Source organism: Glycine max, chromosome 5, assembly GCF_000004515.6.
Source record: "Glycine max cultivar Williams 82 chromosome 5, Glycine_max_v4.0, whole genome shotgun sequence".
Classification (NCBI taxonomy): Eukaryota; Viridiplantae; Streptophyta; class Magnoliopsida; order Fabales; family Fabaceae; genus Glycine; species Glycine max.
This window is the reverse complement of record NC_038241.2, coordinates 40,786,780-40,807,949: the sequence shown is the minus strand read 5'-3', so window position 1 is coordinate 40,807,949 and position 21,170 is coordinate 40,786,780. Positions and strand designations below refer to the sequence as shown.

General features: G+C 30.6%; 1 protein-coding gene across 1 annotated transcript; it reads right to left on the bottom strand.

The window, feature by feature from the left end:
* Positions 1-4,412: 4,412 nt before the first annotated feature.
* LOC100787950 (putative E3 ubiquitin-protein ligase LIN-1) lies at positions 4,413-11,597 on the bottom strand. The gene is made up of 15 exons (XM_006580408.4): positions 11,054-11,597; positions 9,834-10,067; positions 9,634-9,719; positions 8,387-9,544; positions 8,137-8,281; positions 7,726-7,983; positions 7,323-7,629; positions 6,896-7,020; positions 6,705-6,821; positions 6,201-6,332; positions 6,002-6,124; positions 5,516-5,626; positions 5,287-5,433; positions 4,872-5,117; positions 4,413-4,644 (listed from the first exon to the last, which is right to left on the bottom strand). Exons 1-15 carry the CDS (start codon positions 11,300-11,302, stop codon positions 4,627-4,629), a joined length of 3,456 nt encoding a protein of 1,151 aa, XP_006580471.2. The 5' UTR covers positions 11,303-11,597; the 3' UTR covers positions 4,413-4,626.
* Positions 11,598-21,170: the final 9,573 nt, after the last annotated feature.

Below are 21,170 nucleotides of genomic sequence, written 5' to 3'. Positions count from 1 at the left end.
TATAAGAGTTTTGAAGAAAAAAAAAGACTTTATTAGTTATTTCTTTCTTTCTTGGCAATGATTAAATGTCTAGGTAAATATGCCTGGAGGCAAAACTTCATGAAACACAGCTTCTATATATAAAGTGACGAATTTTTTTATGAGTATATATGAAATTTTCGGTCAATAAAAGGAATATATTTGAATATATTTCTCTTATAGTTATTTTTATAACTATTACTTTCATAAAAAAATATTACCATTAAGGCTTGTGATTTAGCTAATAAATTTTTTTGGGTATTTTTTTTCATGCTTGAATATAATGAAATATTCTCTTATCTTTTAGAAATCTATGATTATAAAAAAATAATGATTACCTAAATTGATTAGTCATAGTATAGTTATCTTATAATGCATAAATATAAATATGGATTAACATAATATGCATAAATATCATATATAATGGTTAAAAAAATATAAATATTTATACTTTTCAATTTTAAAAAAAATAATATTTTGATATAATGAGAAATTTAATTAAACATCATTCATATGCATTTTGTATACATTAAATTTAAATATAAATATCTAAGAATGTTTTGACATAAAAAAAAATCATCAAAATGGATTTTCTCTAGTATGAATGTGTGATGGATGTATATAAATGTGGATTAGTGCACATAAATAAAATATATAATAGGTTAAAAATATATATAATTAGTATACTTTCAAATTTTAAAATGAAGGATATTTTGTTATAAAAATAAAATTAAGCATTATTCATATAAAAGCTATATATATATATATATATATATATATATATATATATATATATTAAATTAAAATATAAAATATGATAAAATATATTTTGGGTTCCTGTAAAATTTGAAAAGTATTAATTTTGTTCTCATAAAAAATTTCATGTTCATTTAGTTCATGTAAAAATAAAACATATTATCATTGGTTCTAAGTGATAACTGAATTAAATGATAATGTGACCTGGTTAATAAACTTATACTTGCACGTGTAACTTAATTACAAACGGATTAAATAATCTCTTGACAGTTAAACCCTCAACAATGAATTAATTAAGTATTATGTTGTCTTTTGAGTGTGCTTTAGAAGTTATAGAGAAAAAATAATTAAGTATATTAGTCACATTAAAAAATCGTCTAACAGACCAAAAACATGTTTTTATTTTTTATAGAGACCAAATTAATACAAAAAATTTATAAAAATAATTAATATTTTTCAAATTTTACAAGGACCCAAAACATATTTTTTCCTATAAAATATTTAAGAGACTCTTAACATAAAAAACTAATGATTTAAAAAATTAATCATTCTAAAGAATTTGTCTGAGTATGAGTACTTTTGCGATTAATTGATATAAATGTGGAATAGAAAAATATAAATAAAATATGTAGTAGTTAAAAAATATTTTTTTATACTTTCAAATTAAAAATAAGGATATTTTGATATAAAAATAAATTTAAACATTATTTATATGAAAATTGTATATATTAAATTAAAATATAAAATATTTACGAGTCTCTTGACAAAAATAATAATTATAAAAAATGATCCCAAATGATTTAATGTAGTATGAATACTTGTGTGATTGCTAAATATAAATATGGATTTACGCAACATAAATAAAATATGTAGTAGTTTAAAAAATATCTAATTTTTATAATTTAAATTAATTTTGGTACAAATAAAGATATTTAAACATTATTCATAGAAGTTATATACATTAAATTTAAATATAGATATGTAAGCTTATTGACATAAAAAAAACCAATGACTAAAAAAAATTGTCCAATAGATTTGTCATATATAGATACCTGTGCGACGGATGAACATAAATAAAAATGAACACAGTATATAATAATTTTTAAAATATAAATTTTATACTCTCAAATTAAAAAATGAAAGATATTTTGATATAAAAAAATTTAAACATAATTTATATAAAATTTGTATACATTAAATATAAATATAAATATTTAAGAGCATTTTAACATAAAAAATTAATAATTATAAAAAAATTATCCCAAAGGATCAATAAATATGAATTTATAAATATTCGCTCTCCTATGTTACCTTGAATATAAATATGCATTAACATAACAAAAAAAATTATAATAGTTCAAAAAATATAATTTTTATACTTTAAAAACATTATTGAAAAATATTTTGATATAAAAGAAATATAATTAAGATTTTTCATATAAAATTGTATACATTAAATTTAAATATAAATATCTAATACTCTTTTGATTTTTTTTTAAAAAAACTCAATGATTATAGGAAAAAATCACTCAATTAAATTAGCCCTAATATACATACACATTTGAAGAATTGATCATTATGTGTATTTTTTTTCAAAAAAAAAAAAAGATAAAAAAGTGGTCTTTAAACTTAATTAGATTTTCTTATATTTATTTGTTAATCATATCAAATTAATAACTTGATTTTATATAACTTATTATGTAATAAATTAAAACAAAGTACAACCATTTTCTTGTAAAGAATAGACCATAAAAATAATTTTATTTAAAAACTAAAATTTAATCATATTATTCAAAATTCAAATATTACATAAAGATGATATTCTAAAACCTAAATCAATTATGTTCAGACCTAAACCATTGTCCGTCACAACAGAAGAAAAAAAAAATTCACCTTCTGATTATGTTTGAATTAGCGTTAAAATAACGTTTTGATATTGCTGCACAGTGATTATAATTTTATTTGTTTGAATTGAATGGAATTATACCTATACTTATATCACTACCTTTATTTCTATAAAATAAAATTAGAGTTACTTCAAAAATTCTTTTATCATGTATTTGGATGAGATATTTAAATCGAATAATTTATTTTGTAAACAAAACTTAAATTTTTTTGAGTGAAATGACTAGTGTGTATAAAACATTTAAAAGGAAATTCAAATGCTAGTATTTTTATTGGGTAATTTAATTATATTAAATTAGAGGAATTTAAAATATTCTCAAAAAATAAAAAATTTAAATTTTATTTAGAGATGTTCTCGCTAATTCTCACTCTCGTTGTCTTGTGACTCCACACTTGGGAGAGAGAGAAAATGACGATGATGTAGTGTCATGCACGAAAGAGAGAAAAAACGATGGTAACAATGATGTCACACGTGGTCACAAGAAAGAATGAAGGTGGCAACGATGTCACATGCTAATAAGGAGTGAGAGAGGAAGACGCTAATAGTGGTGTCACATGCGAAGGAGAGAGAACGACGGTGTGGTATTGGTAACAAGACACGACAATAACTGTGGTGGCAACAAAAGAATGTTATCAAATATTTTTTTTTTATTTTTGAAAAACTATTATGAAAACTTTTTTTAAAAAAATATATGATTTATATGATTTTCATCTTGATTGATGAATATAATAAAAAATAAATTTCCATTTTGTCACAGTTTAAGAAAAGAAATCTGTATTTATTTTCATACTCTTGGAAAAATATGAATTTAAAAATAAAATGTTGCATACTGAGGTATAGAATTATCCCATTAAAACTAAGAATTTGAAATGCTAGACATTTAAATTAATTTATCTAAACAAATCATTTATAAAATGAAATAATTCTAAATAAGTATTAGAGTTTGGAGATCCCTGTTTTTAACAGAAATTAGAATTTTGTTGATATTTCGGTTTTGATTGATTCAAGCAATAATAATACATATTAATTAGTGAATTAGTGCTGATGAGAGAAGTTTCAGTTTGTGTATTATAATGATTTTTTGATTGACTGAAACACTCCTCCATCTGTTGGGAAGCTCCTCCAGAGAACAGTTTTAAGTTGATCTGCGATGTCTCCATTTCGCACAATGGTCTTGTCATGTTAGCTTTCTTGGTCAATCTTGCGGAACTCGGGGCCATTGCTATTGGAATCAAGCTTGCGACTGATAGAGGTTTCTCTAACTTTCTTGTGTAGTCAGATTCGAAATTCGCCATTAAGCTTATTCAAGAAGGATGTGTGGATTCTCACGTTTGTGCTCCCTTGGTCCTCAGAGAAGTGATGTTGTTCACATTCAATCTTCAGGGAAGTGATGTTTTTATAAATATACTATTTATTAAAATAACTTCATTAAATGTCTTTTTACTCAAATTTCCTTACAAAATATGACACGTGAATTTGAAGAGAGAAAAAATGTTACATTTGAATTTGAATGCTACAACTTTATATTGTGAACAGATGGAAAATTATTGCATAGTATTTATTATTAAAAATGTAGATTTTTCTTTAATTTCTCATATAAGCAGAATGTTTATTCAAAATACAAAAAATCATCCTCATCTTCCTTCCCTACTAAAGTCCCCATCCAAACGTCCTTAAACAAAAAAAAGAAAAGGAAAAAAATAAAGAAATAAAAACGAAGAATGCATAAAAATTAAAAAGACAATCTCATGCATATGATATAGCAATATATGTACGAGTTAATCTATGTACAAGGCACTTGGATGTATAAAGTTTGAGCTATATACAGCTCACAAGGAACCTAAAAAATGAAAGTATTTTTAAGGTTTAATGAATGTAATCTTGTCAAATGTCAAGGTAAGTTTCATCTATGTCTTCCTGTACCGTTGCACTTTCAGCATCTTCTTTTAATTCATTCCCCAAGCCTGCAGTTAACCATAGATTCAGTAACTGTTAATGGAAACGCCTATAATTACAGTTTCGTTTATATATCTGATTTGGAAAAGTACAAATGCTACATGGTGTATAGATGACATGAAAATACAAAAACTTGAAGCTAATAAGTAGACCCAGAGCACAATTCCCATCGTTAATTATTTTGGAATTAAAATTCAAACAAGAGGTTTATTAATTGAATAAATGAAAAAGGCACCTGAATCTGTCCATCTGAAGTTCCAATTACCAAAACTTCTCCATTGCCGTCTAGAGCCATGCAATTAACCCTACAATTCGTACCCATTTGCAACGTGTCAACTCTATTGTGTTTTTTCTTATCCCAAATTTCCAATGTACCTCCTTTGCACCCCAAATAAATCAATTCTGAGCTCACTGCCATGGCCCGCACATCAGATCCAGTTTGTAGAGATCCAACCATACTGTAATTGGAATTGTTCCATATCTTGACATTTATATATGCAACAGTTAGTTAGCTATTATGACACCCTTAAAATTAACATCAAGTTGCTCAAAGATTTTCTGTGCTTGGGAATTCAAAAAATCATGAAACCCAATGTTTCTAGCAAGAACTGTAACTATTTTTAATCTTTGTATATACGTGTCTGAGATACCTTTATAGCGGATCCATCCAAGTTAGAGCCAGCTGCATATACAAGTTCACCATGAATTTGCAGTGCATGAATAGGATTTGCTTTCCCAAGTAATCTTTTATAACCACTTTGAATAGTGTTAACTGTTCCAGTGGCCAAATGTATCTCCTGAAATATCATGAGAATAATATTGCAAGAATGTTGATATAGCATCACATTAGACTGTCTTACACTTGCAAAAACTTGATACCTGAACACTACTGTCATGGCATCCACAGTATAATTTCCCATGAACATGAGCCAAGCACTTCACATATTTACTAGAATTTAATAACTTTGATTCTCCATTCAATGACTGAACCTGATAAGAGAGCAAAATAATTTCAGTAGAAAGCAATGTTACTTATTGTAGTATATATGTATGTATGTATGAAGTAATTGTAAAGCATTTTCAGTACTAAGGGCAAAGCAGTAACAGAATCTGTTACAAAAAATGGCCTGTAAAGATCCCACCTAGGGATTTTGTTGTCAAAAGACATAATCAGAAAGGAAGAAAATAAAGTGAACGGCAACACAGCTCAGAGCAATGTATCAAGCATAATGTTTGTGTGTACAAGTGAGTGTGACAGAGAGACATTCATAATAAGGAGACTAGTGTTATTTTACACTCTAGCCTGCATAAAAGAAGTGAGCCAACACCATTTAAAGGAGAATACTTTTCATAGTTTAAGAGTACCTTGACACCAGTCCCCTGCGGAATGAAACAAGCTAAGCTATTGGTTACAACTAAATTATGAATCTGGTCCTTCATATCATGCACCTGCACACAATGTATTGCTGCCTTTCCAATAGACCAGACCTGTTCTTTAATAAACCTTTGTTAGCAGGCAGAGGCAGCCCAATATTAAGGTTAGAATAACTGCAGAAAATTCTACCTTTGCAGTTCGGTCAAGTGAACCACTGTATAGTCTGTCATCAGATTCTAAAATCACCAAGTTTGTCACAGCCTTAGTATGTTCTTGGATCTCTTGCAACAGATAGAATAAGTTATCCTTTAATGTCCAGACCTTCAGAATTTACAAAGTATTTTCCAGTTAGTTCATGTTACGATATATATAGCTGTCATTTGCAGCCAAGACCAAACTTTTTTTGCCAATGATCAAGCATGACTTGCCCTTTTTCCAGCTATTCAAAGCATGTGGCATAAAACACGCCATAAAGTCCACTCCATTTTGTGTTATATATTTACGTATTTAGGTCTAGCTTCACCTCATTCTCTTTTATGGTAATTGCATAAATCGATAGTTCAATAATGTAATGATTTATTTTTCCTGTAATTCTAAGGAACAAATATTTCAACTACTATAGATATTTTCGTTCAGACTTAAATTCAATATTCACTAGAGTATACAAGCATGTAAAGTTGCAACTCTAATTACCTTAATAGTGCCATCTGTATGTCCTGAAAAAAATTTATCCTTAAAGCAAATGACAGACAGAACCTCTCCATTCTCGCTGCAGTCTTCTTTTATGAGCTGTGTATGTATCCAAATGTCCTGTTCCATTCAAGAACTTTCAATCATCTACCATGCCTATACTAGAAAATGATATAAGAATACAACAAACTTACCGCTTTAGATTCATTTTCTTCAACCAGAACCTTTAGCATTTTAGTTGCTAAAGGACAGGATCTCTTTAGCTCTCTCAACCCTTTTATGATATCCTTAGTGTAGGAAGTTAGATCACCTAAGCCGTCTGAAATTCACGATATAATGTATGATCACCAATTTTCTATTTTGTATAACAATGACATGCATGAACTTGAACATATAAATCTTAAGAAAGTCTCATAGACTAATAACGAAGCCAATACAAATATAGATAGCATCTGATCTAAATAAATGTTGAATTCTGTATTGAGTAGTTTATCATGCTTCAAGAACTGCTGATCGGAAGCTATTCCTTCTTAGACAATATTTATGTTTGTCATTATCTAGCTGTACCAGATTTTTGAAATATTGTAACTTGTAATCAATGGCTGCATTTGTGAAACTTACCAGAGAAATGAAGAAAGCTATTGAGAGCAAGCATAGAAAGGATTCTGTCTTCTACATCCTTAGTAGAATTTAATTTAGCTATGAACTGCTTCAGCAAGCAGGCTCGAGCTGCTACTTGTATCCCTGTATCTGGTAGAATGGTCAACATGTATATGAGCCATGTAGCTGATATAAAGCATGCTGATCGTAGTTCTGGATTTCGGCTCTTCATGCCATCTGCTAAAGCCTCGAAAAGAGTGCCAAACTCATGGCTAACTAGAACAGATGCAATTCTTCTTTCCCAATCATCAGCTGCCTTCTCTTCTTCCTGTTGATGCCAAACAAAAAATAAGGTATCAGAGAGAATATTTGGCAAGCAGAATCCACAAAGTCAAAATGCAGGAAGAGTTTCGAAGGACTTTACTGGAGTTATATCTATTTCTGGGCTGAAGTTGCTGATCTGATTCACCTGTACAAGACTTCTGGAACTTTTCTCGATACCTGCACGTTTAAGAAGGACTTCTCTGGTTAGAGGGTTTCCAGAGAAGTCAAAACTCCCTTGCAGTGAAATAACTGTATCAGCAGCTGCTAATTGGGTAACGGGGAAATCTGCGTTTCTCAGGCATGAAATAAGAGTATCCATAGCCTCTTCCCGGTATATGCTCATTTTTCTTGGCTCAACCTAAAAATATCATGATGAAAATTATGCCACCATTACTTGTAAAACAGATTTTTATCATTTGTGAATTAAAGGCTGTAATTCAAAGATACTGTAACAAGAAATCATACAACTAGTTCTTATATTCAATATTCAGGGAGCATCAAAGTTTCACACCAGAAGATCGAGTTGGAGTAAGAGGCCAGCCATAACTGGACATTGATCTTGAAGGGCTGTCTGCAAATAAATAAGAAGAGTATGCATTGTACTAAAAGGTCCTTCTTCCTTTATAATGTGGAGGATTTGTTCATTGAATGTCCGCCTGAAGGGAACCCAAAAGGAAGCTATCAGACAAACTAAAAAGTAGATTAGTTTGATTAGTGTAACTATGAATATGAAAGATATATATAGATAGATAGATAGGTACCTATTTAATTTGACTAACTCAGAGAAAAACTGAATAATCTTAAATCGATCTCCATCAGTTGCACCGATTAAGGTTTCCAAAAGAGGTGTCAGCTCTGCTTTATCAGCAATGTTGTTCCTGCTAGTGCCATCTTCTTCCATGCATCTCAACAAGATCTCCACTGCAGCAATCCTCTCCTTTGCCAAGTTAGCTCCCAAACTGCCGACAATAGTTCCTATTGCTTTTTCAGAGAAAAGGGTATTGACAACCGAAGATGAAATTATCTCTTCACTGCCTCCAATAATCCGTGCAAGTAAAAGCACTGCAGCTGTTTTGGGCTTCAAACACATCTTAACCAAGTCTTCCTCTTTCTTATTGAAAACTGTTATTAGAGACTCCACTATTGCCATCTCTGCAAGATTCACAGTGGAAGGGTTTAGCAGATACAACAACACAACAGCCTCTGTCAACCCGTTCTTGAAAAGAGCCATGATACATTCCACGTCAGAGTCCACACGTGTGAGAGTCTTAATAACAGCATTGTCTCTGGACCCCATCTCCGCCAAAAGGAAAACTGATGCTTGAAGCACCTGGGGCTCAACAGAATTGAAAAGGATCTCCATAAATCCATTGATTATCGCAGGTTTCGATAGCATGCTATGTATATCCACTCCCACATTCACTCCTCTCCAGAACTTTTCAATTTGAAGCACGGCCATTTCAGATTCCTGGAGAACCTCTGACATATAAAGGTTATTGATTGCACAGCGTAACTCACTCATCATCCCATCTACCGTGGCTTGCGTTATAACGCTATTAGGAGAAGTTGAAGGGATTGTTAGCTTCACAGCTTCCTCGGTTTCTTCGTACGGAATCTCATACGATGGTGGGACCAAATGGGGGTTGCGATCTTTCCAGCTCGCAATTAGTCGTTTGAGCACGTAATTTGTTTTGGGTAGCTGGGTGTTTTGCAGCTTCTGGCGTGTGATGGGACAGGTTAAGTTTCCTCTATTGAACCATTCCTCGATAGCTTTACGTTCATATGTCTGACCAGTCTCAAGAGTCACTGGATCATCAAATATGTAACTTGTTATTGGACAGACAAAGTCCTTGGGATGTGCATGCTTCCCAATTCCATGCAGCGGGGTATCCAAGTCTGCCATTGGATAATCTGGGGAACTACAAGTAGGAAGAATCCAAGTTAAAGAAAATGAATGCAGAACACCATGAAATAACATAACGAAGAATGGTCTTAAATATTGGCGTACCCTCTTGATTGTTTGAAGATAGTTGGCATTTGTTCCTTAATTTGGCTTTGTCGAGGCTCCAACAATGCAACAGTTTTGTCCTTTTCCTACAGGACACAGCTTTATTACTTAGCATTTCAACAACTAAAAACAACTAGCATATAAAATTCAGTCCTCGTGGGAATATTTTTTCGGCTCCCTCTCTCGGTAGCATGAATTACCTCGTCATTTTCTGCCTCAGAATCTGAAGAAGAACTAAGCAAACTCTCATCTAAAGAAAAATCAGTATCAGCGGTTGAGTTTAAATAGACTGGCGTTGTCCAAGTTTTTGAAGCTTTTTGGGGCTTGAGGATTCTGGACAAGACTCTTTGAGGATAAAATGGCGCTTGGGAAGATCTGCTGCTGGTACTGGGGCTCAAAAATTCAATAGATGCTTCCCTTTCGGACCATATTGGCTGCAGCAATCAGTAGATATAAACGTCACAGAATGATCATGAAATGCAAGTACCTAGTATTGTCAAATCTATTATATATGTTAAGATCTAATGTTTTCCCCCCTTATTCTTTATCAAATTTGAGGTGAGGTCACAATAATTCTAGAATTAAAAAAATATCAAATATAATTCAAATTTGAAATCTATATACGTTGATCTCTCATATAAAAGTTTGGAATTGTAATGATAATAAATTGTACATTTCAAATACTAACATATAGTAATTTCAACTTCAATAATTTATTTAATATATATATATTTTTTTTTAATTCAAGAGATTACTATACTAGCATCTCACACATTCAAGAACTACAAATTCATCAACTTAAATGGAAGTGTGTTCTACAAGTGATAAAAAAACTTTCTTTCTTAAATATTTTAAATAATTTTCTTTTTATCTTTATCATATTCAATTCTCTTAGCAGCCTATTATAATATAATTTAAAATTTTAAAACATTTATTTATATAAAATAATCATTATCTTATATGTTACTAACTAAAATACTAGTAGTTAATAAGAAAAATAGAACTTATTTTTGTAAAAACACCTTCAAAAGTTAATGAACATTCTTCTAATTTTTCAGGTACCTGAAAACCTTTCTTTAAAAAAAATGAAAACTGAACATAAAACATGAAAATTATGAAATACTTGGACAAAATTCAGAATGATTTCAAGAAAACAGAAATCGTATCAGCTGGTGAGGAAAAAATTGTAATCCTATAATTAAATAATAAGTTGATATGAAAATGAAAATAATATTAATTTGTTCATGCTCTCATCGTGTCCCGAGCTGATAAGAATAAATAATATGGATTCTTTCTCTCCTAATAACATTATAATAAAACTAACAATTAATATCTATTAAAAAAAATGAACAGATAGGGAAAGAAATTGATTTGCAAAGAGTAACGAAGTGGATAAACAAAGTAGATACAACATCATTACATTATTATACCGTCCGTTCTCCAACACGTTCATTTGCATCATCTCCTCCTTTCTGATCTCCCCGCCGCCGTGGCCATCTTCAGCGGCGCTCTTAAGTACCAACGACGGTGGACTGACCACAGCAGCGTCACCGTTTTCGTTGACCAAAACCTCTTTGAAATACTCGGCGAGAACCATGCAGTTCTGGTTGAGAACATCTTCGTACTCTCTCTCCACCTCCCTGAGCTTCGCGGCCTGCTCCTCGCTCATCTTCGACAACACCTTCGCGCAAGGCAGCAACACGGAGTACTCCTCCGAAGTTACCGAATAAATGTAATCGTCATCGTTACGGCTCGAGGAGAGAATCCGCGTCCTCTGGTCATCGAACCAGCGGAAGACGGGGAAGAGGTGGAGAGAGAAAAGGCACTCGTAGAGCGCAGGAGCGATTTCGGAACGAGCGAGGGAAGCGTTATTGTTGGAGTGGAATATTCGGAGGAGGCTAACGGCGGATTCGGTAGGGCGACTACGAAGGGCGTGGATGAGAGAAAGGAGGAGCGAGGAGAGGGGGAAGTCCGGGAGAGGGAGGAGGAGCTTCTCGGCGAGAGAGAGGGACGAGGAGCGGGTGGGGGGGCTCGAGAACGAGATCGCGCTCTCTAGAGTGTCTGCGGCGAGGTTTAGGTGTTTTTGGTCGGAGAGTGGGGTGTCGCGGAGGAGAGTGGCGATGAGGCGGCGCCGGAGTTCGGATTGCGAGAGGACGGAGGAGGTGAATGCGGCGGTGTGGCGGAGGATCTGAGCTCGAGTCGTGACCGTTACGGTGGTCATGGTGGCGGGAGAGTGAGTGAAACTTTGGTCCGTTCGGGGGGTATATGAATATGAAGTTACGGTGATTGGATTCAACTTGCCGGAATTAGAAGACTCGGACGGCAGTTTCTGAAATGACCAATGTGACCCTTGTTTTGCTCTTGCCATGTTTTAGTATAAAAATGCTTTACTTTACCAATGTGACCCTTGTATTTCACTGCAAAAAATTACTGAGTTTTGAATCAAATGGAACCTCTTATATATACGTCACAGATAGTTTTTAATCCTTTCTTTCAATGTGGTTGTTTAACTTGTGAAGTTTAATCGGTCCAAAGATATTGTGCTAAGATAGTCCTTTTAACATTACCGTCAAAATTATATTCAGATGTTTGTGAAAGGACACGGGTAACTCAATGGGTCTACAGGTAATTGCCCCCAATATTTAACACGGAAATACTTTCATACAATTCGAGTTAGTAAATAATAAGAAAGAACAATAGCCAAAATTATACAAAAGACAAACTTTCACATAAATTAGTACTAGTTTAAAAGTTTTTTTAAAAAATATGAAAACTAAAGATGGAAGTTAAAATAGCAGCATCTATAACAGCTGTGTGGAATGGGAAGTGGAGTAAGGCCAAAAGAGTGAGGACATTTTGGTAATTCTGTCCACTTTGAAATCTAGCGGCAAAAGATGAACAAGGGGTGGGACCCGTTTTGCCGCCCAGCCGGCTCTGTTTGACGACCGTTAATCATGTACAGAGGAGATTCACATTTCACATTCACCACCTGATTATTTTCCTTCCGAATACAATGAAATCAACACATGCTCCATTTATGAATGCGCTAACAACAAATTTGCCTATTTAAAGAAACATATAAAAGCGCAATTTGAGAATTTCAATAATATCCAGTTAGAAACAGAAAATCTAAATTGCACCCCTTTTTACCTTGAGGCGAGGGTTTACTTGTTGCCAGTTGGACATCCCACTTTACGCGCTGCTTAATCCTTAGCCGTTAAACAACTTTAACCAATTGCTATACATGCTCAAGGATCTCCAGACAAACGCATAGAATTATATGATATACTCTTGCGATAATATCAGGTCAATTATTGATAGACTCCTATATAAATAGTAACACTTAACCTAGAATGACGAATAACACTGTACTTGAATGTTCTTGTATCATATTTCCTTCCAGGGCAAGATCTAATTACAAGTACATAAACCAATTCTGAAAAAAAGTTCTTATCACACAATTCTTTTATATTTTGGGAGTTGCTTGAGGCACTCAGTAACTTTCCAAAATATCAAAAATATCCTTATAATATTTTCGATTATAAATAGTAGTTGTATTTTTTTATTTATGCAGTGTCATTTTTTTTCCACAAATTTTTTCGTAACATAGTGTAAGTTGTTTCCGTTAAGGGTAGTTTGAAAGCGTATTTGGTCTCCGGTGGTGTACGTGAATTTTTTAGGAGTATATGATGATTTTTGGTCGGTTTTCATCATCAAAAAAGGAGAAGAGCTAAAAAAAAATTGACGTACATACGAATCAACAATTCATATGGTTCATACGGATTGCTGATCCGTATAAACCATACAGGTTGATCCATATGAATCATATGGATTGTTGATCCGTACGTACGTCAATTTTTTTTAGATAACCACAATAAACACCAACAAAAATACAATAAAGAAGCAGAACAAGCAGTAACAATGACATCATCCAAGTAGCAACAATCACCAAAAAACATCGAAAGAAGGATAACTTACCTCGAAGGAGAAACCAAGTAGAAGAAGAGGAAGCAGCAACACACACGAAATAGTAGCAAGCCGAAGGAAGAAGAAGGAAGACGAAGCAGCAACGCACACATCTTCACACATCACCGTAGGAAAAATACGCATCAAGCCAAAGACGGAACAAGAAGTAGGAAGCCAAAGAGGAAGGGAGGAAGAAGAAGCATTTGTGGGGGAGGGAATAGTGACTCGTACAGACGAGTCACTATTTAATTGTATACCAAAGGGTGAAAGGCATTTTAGCCCTTTCACCCGAGTTGCTGGGTGTCCTAAGCAACTCCCTTATATTTTTTGTCCATTTGATACAGTCTTTTTTCCTAGCCCATCACTTGGACAAATTGTTTGATTAATGGGCCTTTATAACCAGAGCAATCCATTATGTAGCACATGGGCCAGTACCGATCAGGTTATGTAAAATTTCACTCAACACAACATGAAATTATGTTGAAGTAATTTTGGTATAGAATTAATTTAAGTTGAAATAGAAGTTCATTTTACATTAAGTCAAAATTTTACACTGAATTTTATCATCAAATTATTTTCAGAATTTTTGTTGGGGTTTACGTTGAATCATCCAAAATTATGTTGAAACATTATAATTAATGTAATTTCAAGTGAATATAGAAAAAGTTAGTCTCACGTTAAAAAATTAATTTTGGTATAAAATTAATTTTAAGTTGAGATAATTTTAAGTAGGTTTTACATCAACTAAAAAATTTATACTGAATTTTATTATCAAATTATTTTAGAATAAAACATCGGAGCAAAAATCATATTACTTAAAAATTCCATTTTAATTAAAATTAATTTTATATATCAAAATCAATTATAACTGAAACACGCACTGAGGAAACAAAAAAATCATTATTTATTTGGGTCTATACTATTGATATTTTTTTTATGAGAGACATTCTTAATCGATCTTTGTAAGACTATTAAGAGCGCCAAATTCTGTTTCCAAATACCCAATGCAACCAAAACTCAAACTTAGTAATTAAACTACAACAACTTAGTAATTAACAATCCACGCATTCATTAACGTCTGTAACGAGAAAAAGCAATATGTTATGCTACTTCCAATTGGAAAGTGACATTTGAGGAAATGAGCATAGGAGAACAGTTTAAATATCACATCAAAACGACAAGCGGTGACAAACAAAGAGATCTGGAATTAGAAAGGATGATGAACAACGCATGTCACATCGAAAAGAAGAATAAATAGGGTGTGGAAATGGCATGGCCTCGCGTGGTGGCGATGTTTGGTAATTAATTGCTCACCTGGAAATGATGTTTATTGCTTTGAAACTTCATGCCTAACATGATTACTGCTTTTTTTGTCATCCTTTCCATAAGGCATCTCTTATGAAAGTCAAGCCAAGCGTGGAGTTTCCATCAACATGTTCATCATGTTATTGCAAAATTCTCCTGATTTTAGTAGGAAAAACAAAAAAACATAGCTTATGTACGCGCGGTTGCTGTTGGAGACGTGATTGGTGGGGGTCTATTTTCATGTCATTGAAGGTGGGTGGAAGTGAATGCATATGAAGGGCTTGTCTCTTGATTTAATTGGATATTTTACCATTAAATTATCATTATTTTACAAATTTTATCATTAATTTTTTTTTCAAATTTTACTATCATGAATAGTAAAATTCATAAAATAATAATAGTTAAGTGGTTAAGTTCTTGTTTGATATAAAATTTACGGTTGAAATATATATATATATATATACTAATTATTTAATTTAAATTTTATTAAAATTAATTCACCTATTTTTGAAATAATCAAAGATTAATTGTTTATCAATTAAATAAGTTTGATACATTAAATATTTCACTATTTTTTTCTTTTCTATAAATCACATATATCTTCTACAAAAGATTATTTCACTCAAGATATATAAGGTTATTATTGATTGCAAAAGACTTTCTTCTTTAAATATAAATGTAATTATATATTCAAAACTTAAACTTGATATCACTAGTAAAATTGAAACAACTTGATGTCAACGTCCTCTATGGTCAACTTTATTTTAGATCTGATTGTGTAAATAAATTAAGTTCAAACTTTCTAAGTTTAAAATTAAAAAGTTTTCAATAATTCATTTAAGTGTGTCTATAAACATAAATATGTGTATATTAAAATTTATTATTATCCTTTTTACATAAGTTAGGATTTTTTAGTTATAATCTTCTTAGATGTGAATAAGGAAATTTAATAAATATTTTAGTGGTATAAAATTGATATTATATAAGTATTTTTTACATTGATTTTATAAAAGATCGAGATAGTAATTTGACTGATTTAAATATTTTGACAAATATTTTACATCAATTTTAGGCATAACCGATGTGAAAATGTGTTTTTTGGTTTAAAAATTAATATGAAAGGTGTTTCACTTTCAAGCTCACTTGATACAACTTCAGTTCAAGATCCACCGTTGTTAAATGCTTTTTTGGTGTGAAATAAGATATTAAAAACTACAATGTAGCGTTTTAAGAAAATTGTTAGAAATTATTAAAAGAAATATTTACGAAATGATATTAATAAGTTTAAACAAATTTTTTAATTAATTGAAAAAAGCTAATTAAAAGTGCTTGTCAAACATTGTCTAAGCTAGTTAATTCAATTAAAAATGTTTGGTGATATTTGCTATTAGACTAAAAGATAAATCTAAAGCGACACAAATGTAAAATAAAATATAAGATTAAAAAAATTCAAGTAAATGAGAAAAAAAATATTAATTAGTAAGCTACTTAAAATAGCTTATGAAAATAATTTAAAAACTATTATAATAAATTTTTTTATGGAATAAAATTTATTTTGATCAAATTAACTTTTAAACTAATTAAATTAATTAAAAAGTTCTTAGACTACTGTTTCTCTAAGATTATGGTCGACTAAAAAGTAAAAAATTAAAGCTTAAATTTTAGATTATTAAAAAAAGTATTTACAATTAATTTTTATAAAACAAAAAAGACATCATATGTATTATATTGACGAAAAAATATGCCTAACATATAATTGTCAATTTTTTTTTTAAAAAAAAATATTTTAGATTCCACCCATAATTGAACTGCCCTCCCTCTACTAGATTACTTCACTTAAAACTTTGGCTTGTCAATTTTCCATACTTCGTCTGGGATTAGTCAATCTTCGTATAATGACCAATGTACCATAATATACGAACAATTAGTCCCCATGATGGTCAGTCATGTGACATATATAGTAGCAGTAAACTATTGTTTGTTCAATTTCATACCTATTGACTAGAAATCTAGAAAAAAAAAAAAAAAAAACATACGGTAAAAGCGATCACATCCATTCCCAATAAGGCAGGCAACTCGTTCTCCACTCTTCAAGATTCTCTTCTACATACTCACCGGCAAAAGACTAAGTTAATTTGATGACTTATCTTAGTTTCTTGCTTACTTGCCAGAAAAACTTTTTGGCTAGTCTGATTCTGTTTCGTTCCTGCAGTAAGGACTCCATCTCCATCAACCTAAGTTATAATCAACCTCGTACTATAAACTTTCTATCCAAATATGCTTTTATAAAAATTATTAACATGCAATTATTATGTTTTTATATCATCTCAACGTCACAGTCATTACCAATTACACTACAAAAAAAATCATGATTTATCGGACGCTAAATTCTTTAACTCGGTCGCTAGCGTTGCGACCGAAATTGTGGCCAAAATCCAGGTGTTGTAAAAACATTAGTCGCTAAGTCCTTAGTGATCAAATTACCGATTCTTTAGACACCGAAATGTGCGGTCGCAAGTACATAAAATTCAGCCGTTGCATATTTCGTTGCTATTTTGCTTGAGACCAAATAAGCGACTGAAACTTTCAATGGCAAATTCGGTCGCTACACACTAATTAATAATTATTCCAATTTATACTTGCATCTACTCATATACTATAATCAAGATCCCTCAGGTGAAATAATCTAACTTATCTATCTTCTCTCCCAAATCCCTTTAAGAGATAAAATAGTTAAATTTCATAAAGACTAGAGATGTATAACAGGCTAAATAAAATCAGCCTATTTAGATATCCTTTCCCGATTCTCTTATTCTTCTCAACATTACCCTTAAAACATACCATGCAAATGGGTGATCAGACCATAAACAATAAAATTAAGAACAGGAAAGGATAATGCAAAATTAATATTCATAATAGATAGGAAGAGAAATTACATCAAGAGCAGTTAGCTGGTGAGTTCCCAACAACTGAGGGTCTTGTCTCTCATAATCATAAGAGATCTTACAATTACAAGAGGATTATGAATATAAAATGGAATAGATAAGAAAGGGATAGATGGAAGGAATAACTCTTAATGATTATTTTTCTTTCTTTTAGTATTTGCCTTTTGTAAGAAATTGCATTCTCTTGGAATTTCTGTGTGTTTTTTTCTTATTCTTCCTCCTTCTTTTATAGGTGTAGATTAGCTTAATTTTTACGCAATGTTCACGCTAAGCGCGCTTAGCGAGTGTGGCGGTATTCGCGCTCAACACGTGTCTCACGCTAAGCATGCCTTCATTTTCCATAATTATCTTCATGGTGCTAAGTGTGCATTGCCCGTTGAACCTGTGTATCGTGCTAAGCGCCTAAGACGCACTAAGCGAACAACTTTAGATCTTTAATTTGCTTCTTGAGCTTTACTTTGTTTTTTTTCTGCGCCAATCATTCACCAAGAATCATAAATTCATCAACTTTTAATATTTTTTTACAAAAACTTAAATATTGTTAAAATTTCAATTATTTGCACACAAAAAAATAATTACTAATTCCTATATAATTTAATCCCAAAATATATCTATACATAGTCTATTATTTTCATATGATACTCGCACTTTCTGATAACTTATTTAAAGATATACTTTAATTATGCTTAACTATTTAAAATTAACTTATCCAGATAAGTTCTATTAATCTTTAAAACAAATAGGTTCTACTCAATTTTTCTATTCTTCCACACTATATACACTAAACACTTGTAAACAAAAACGCCAAAGGCTAGACAAAACTGCTAGAAGGATTTTTTTTTGGCATTCATAAACATTCAGTTTTATGAAATTGGGCTTTTGTTTTTGTGTCATTAATAAGAAGAAGAAAAGCGTCGGTGTAAATAAAACCCCTTAATTGAGTGTTGCTTTCAATTTATTATGTTTTGCTTTTAATCAGGTTAATTAAGTTTTTAATTTTAAACTTTTTAAAATTTTGATTTTTAGTTTATGAATAAAAGTTTAATTAGTTAACGTTCTTTAACTTTTTTCTTTGAGTTTTTCTTTCCTAAATAAAAATTTGATAAGCCAAAGTCTCTAAAGTTTACTAAAAAAACAAGTTTACTTTGCTAGAAATCATATTTGTTTAAAATTTAGAAGTTATAAATTGAATTTGTCAAAACATTTACTATATAATTTCTTTACTAAAATTAAAGGGCGAAAAATTACTATATATAAAAGAATAACTTATATATGAAATAAAGAAGTAATTAAATATATTGTTTTCGCTAAAATCATCTATAAAATTTAATGAGGATAAGTGCAAATATAGACACTATAATACTTACCCTTCCTCATACTCGCATACATATAGACTTGGAGTGATTTAAACCTTTTTCTATTTTTGGTTTTGCCGTATCGAGTGTTCCCCATTTTTAGTTGGTTTATTTTCTTTCGCAACATTGTTAAGCGTGTTGTTTAATTATATTCACTTGATGAATTTCCTTTTCTGTTCTCTGCTCACTCACTCATTCTTTTTTCCTTTTTTTATTATATGCCTATTTGTTTGATGATTAATTCAGTCTTCCATTATTTTTTTATGATAATATCAGTATGAAATTGTTTCCGTCAGACGTAATGATAATATCTTTGTAGGATTATAAATACGCATAAAATTAATATTCTCATATTATTTCATATTTAATAATTAATTAAGATTCAAATCTTAAACTATTTGATTAAAAAATATAAATTATTATAATTTGTGTGAATTCTTTTCTCCATAAAACTTGTAAGTTGTAGCTTGGACAAAATATATGTATCTTGTCTCTTAATTGATTTTTTTTTTTTCACACCTACACGTTACAATGACCAGGTGTGTTGATGAATGGCTACATCAGAATTCAGATATGCAACCCATTAATGCTCATTATTGTATATAGAGCCATAGAATGTTTCACTATCATTTGCCTGTCAGCTCAGATGGTCCAATTTCTTAAATGCATCGCAGTACTAATTCGTCACTTCTTATTGGAAGTTTCTAATACTGGAATTTGTACACTTCTTATTCACATATATGTGATACTAGTTACACTAGTAGGCAATAGGCATAGATTTTTTTATAATTTTTATTGATTTTCGAGATAGAGGATATACAGTGATAAGAACAAACGGCTGCAAGTTATTATATTATTATCCTAGCTTGGGTAAAAAAATATTATTGTTTGCACATACTTTTCAAATATAAATGTCAAGGTAGGTATTTCTTCAATTAGTAAAACCATTCTATAACAGACACTAATTTATTAGTTTTCCTTAAACTTGTTGGTGGGTGCTTTTTTTTATCTTTTTACTTATTAATTTTTTTACTTTAAACATATATAGTCCAATAAAAGTCTATTTAGTTAAAAAAAACAAACAAGACATTAGACCTTTTAAGAAGCTCTTTAGGCTTAGCTATTTAAGTAAATATAAATTATATTTTATTAAATTCTTATTATATTAAAATAATATATTCATTTACCTTTTTAAAATAATAAATATGGTGACCCAGATAAAGAGAGTTCAAACATATATATTTATGGAAAGATAAATTTATATTATATTTAAAAGTCTTATTACAAAACAACTTCTTCAATAAGTTATAATGGAGATTAGATTAGACATTAAAAATAAACTTATATCATAAAAATAAGTTAGTCTCGACTCTAATGTAACCTACTCTATCTATTTTCATCTTTGTCTTTTGTCAAATGTTTTGAGTAATAAGATTTTTATTTTTATAGATTATATTTTGCTTTACATAAAGTATTTTTTTTCCATTGGTCTATTAGCTTGTTTGTCATGTAAAGAGAAATTAGACCTATATAAAAGCTTTACTATAAGTAGGCTAACAGGTTAAATTAAACTTTTAAACAGGTTTAATCACACTTAAAAATAAAGTCTAGACAGATAATATCAGACCCAAGCCTTCAAATTTTTAAATAAATTAGGCTTGTTTTACCTAATTTATTGAATAAATTATACATACATCCCTTAAGGTTTAAGAAAATTATGCATGTATTTACTTCTTTTATAAAACCTATACATGTCTTTTTTGAGGTTTAAAGAAAATTACAATGTCTTTTTTATATTTTTAAAACCTACACAAATATTTTAAATATCGTTTAAACATTTAACAGTAACAAGTCATGTTCATTGGCAATTTTGAGTAAAAAAATCTAAAATATATTTTTCGTCCTCATAAATATAAAAATATTTATGTATTTTTTATACTCGTAAAATTTAAATATGTTACTTTTT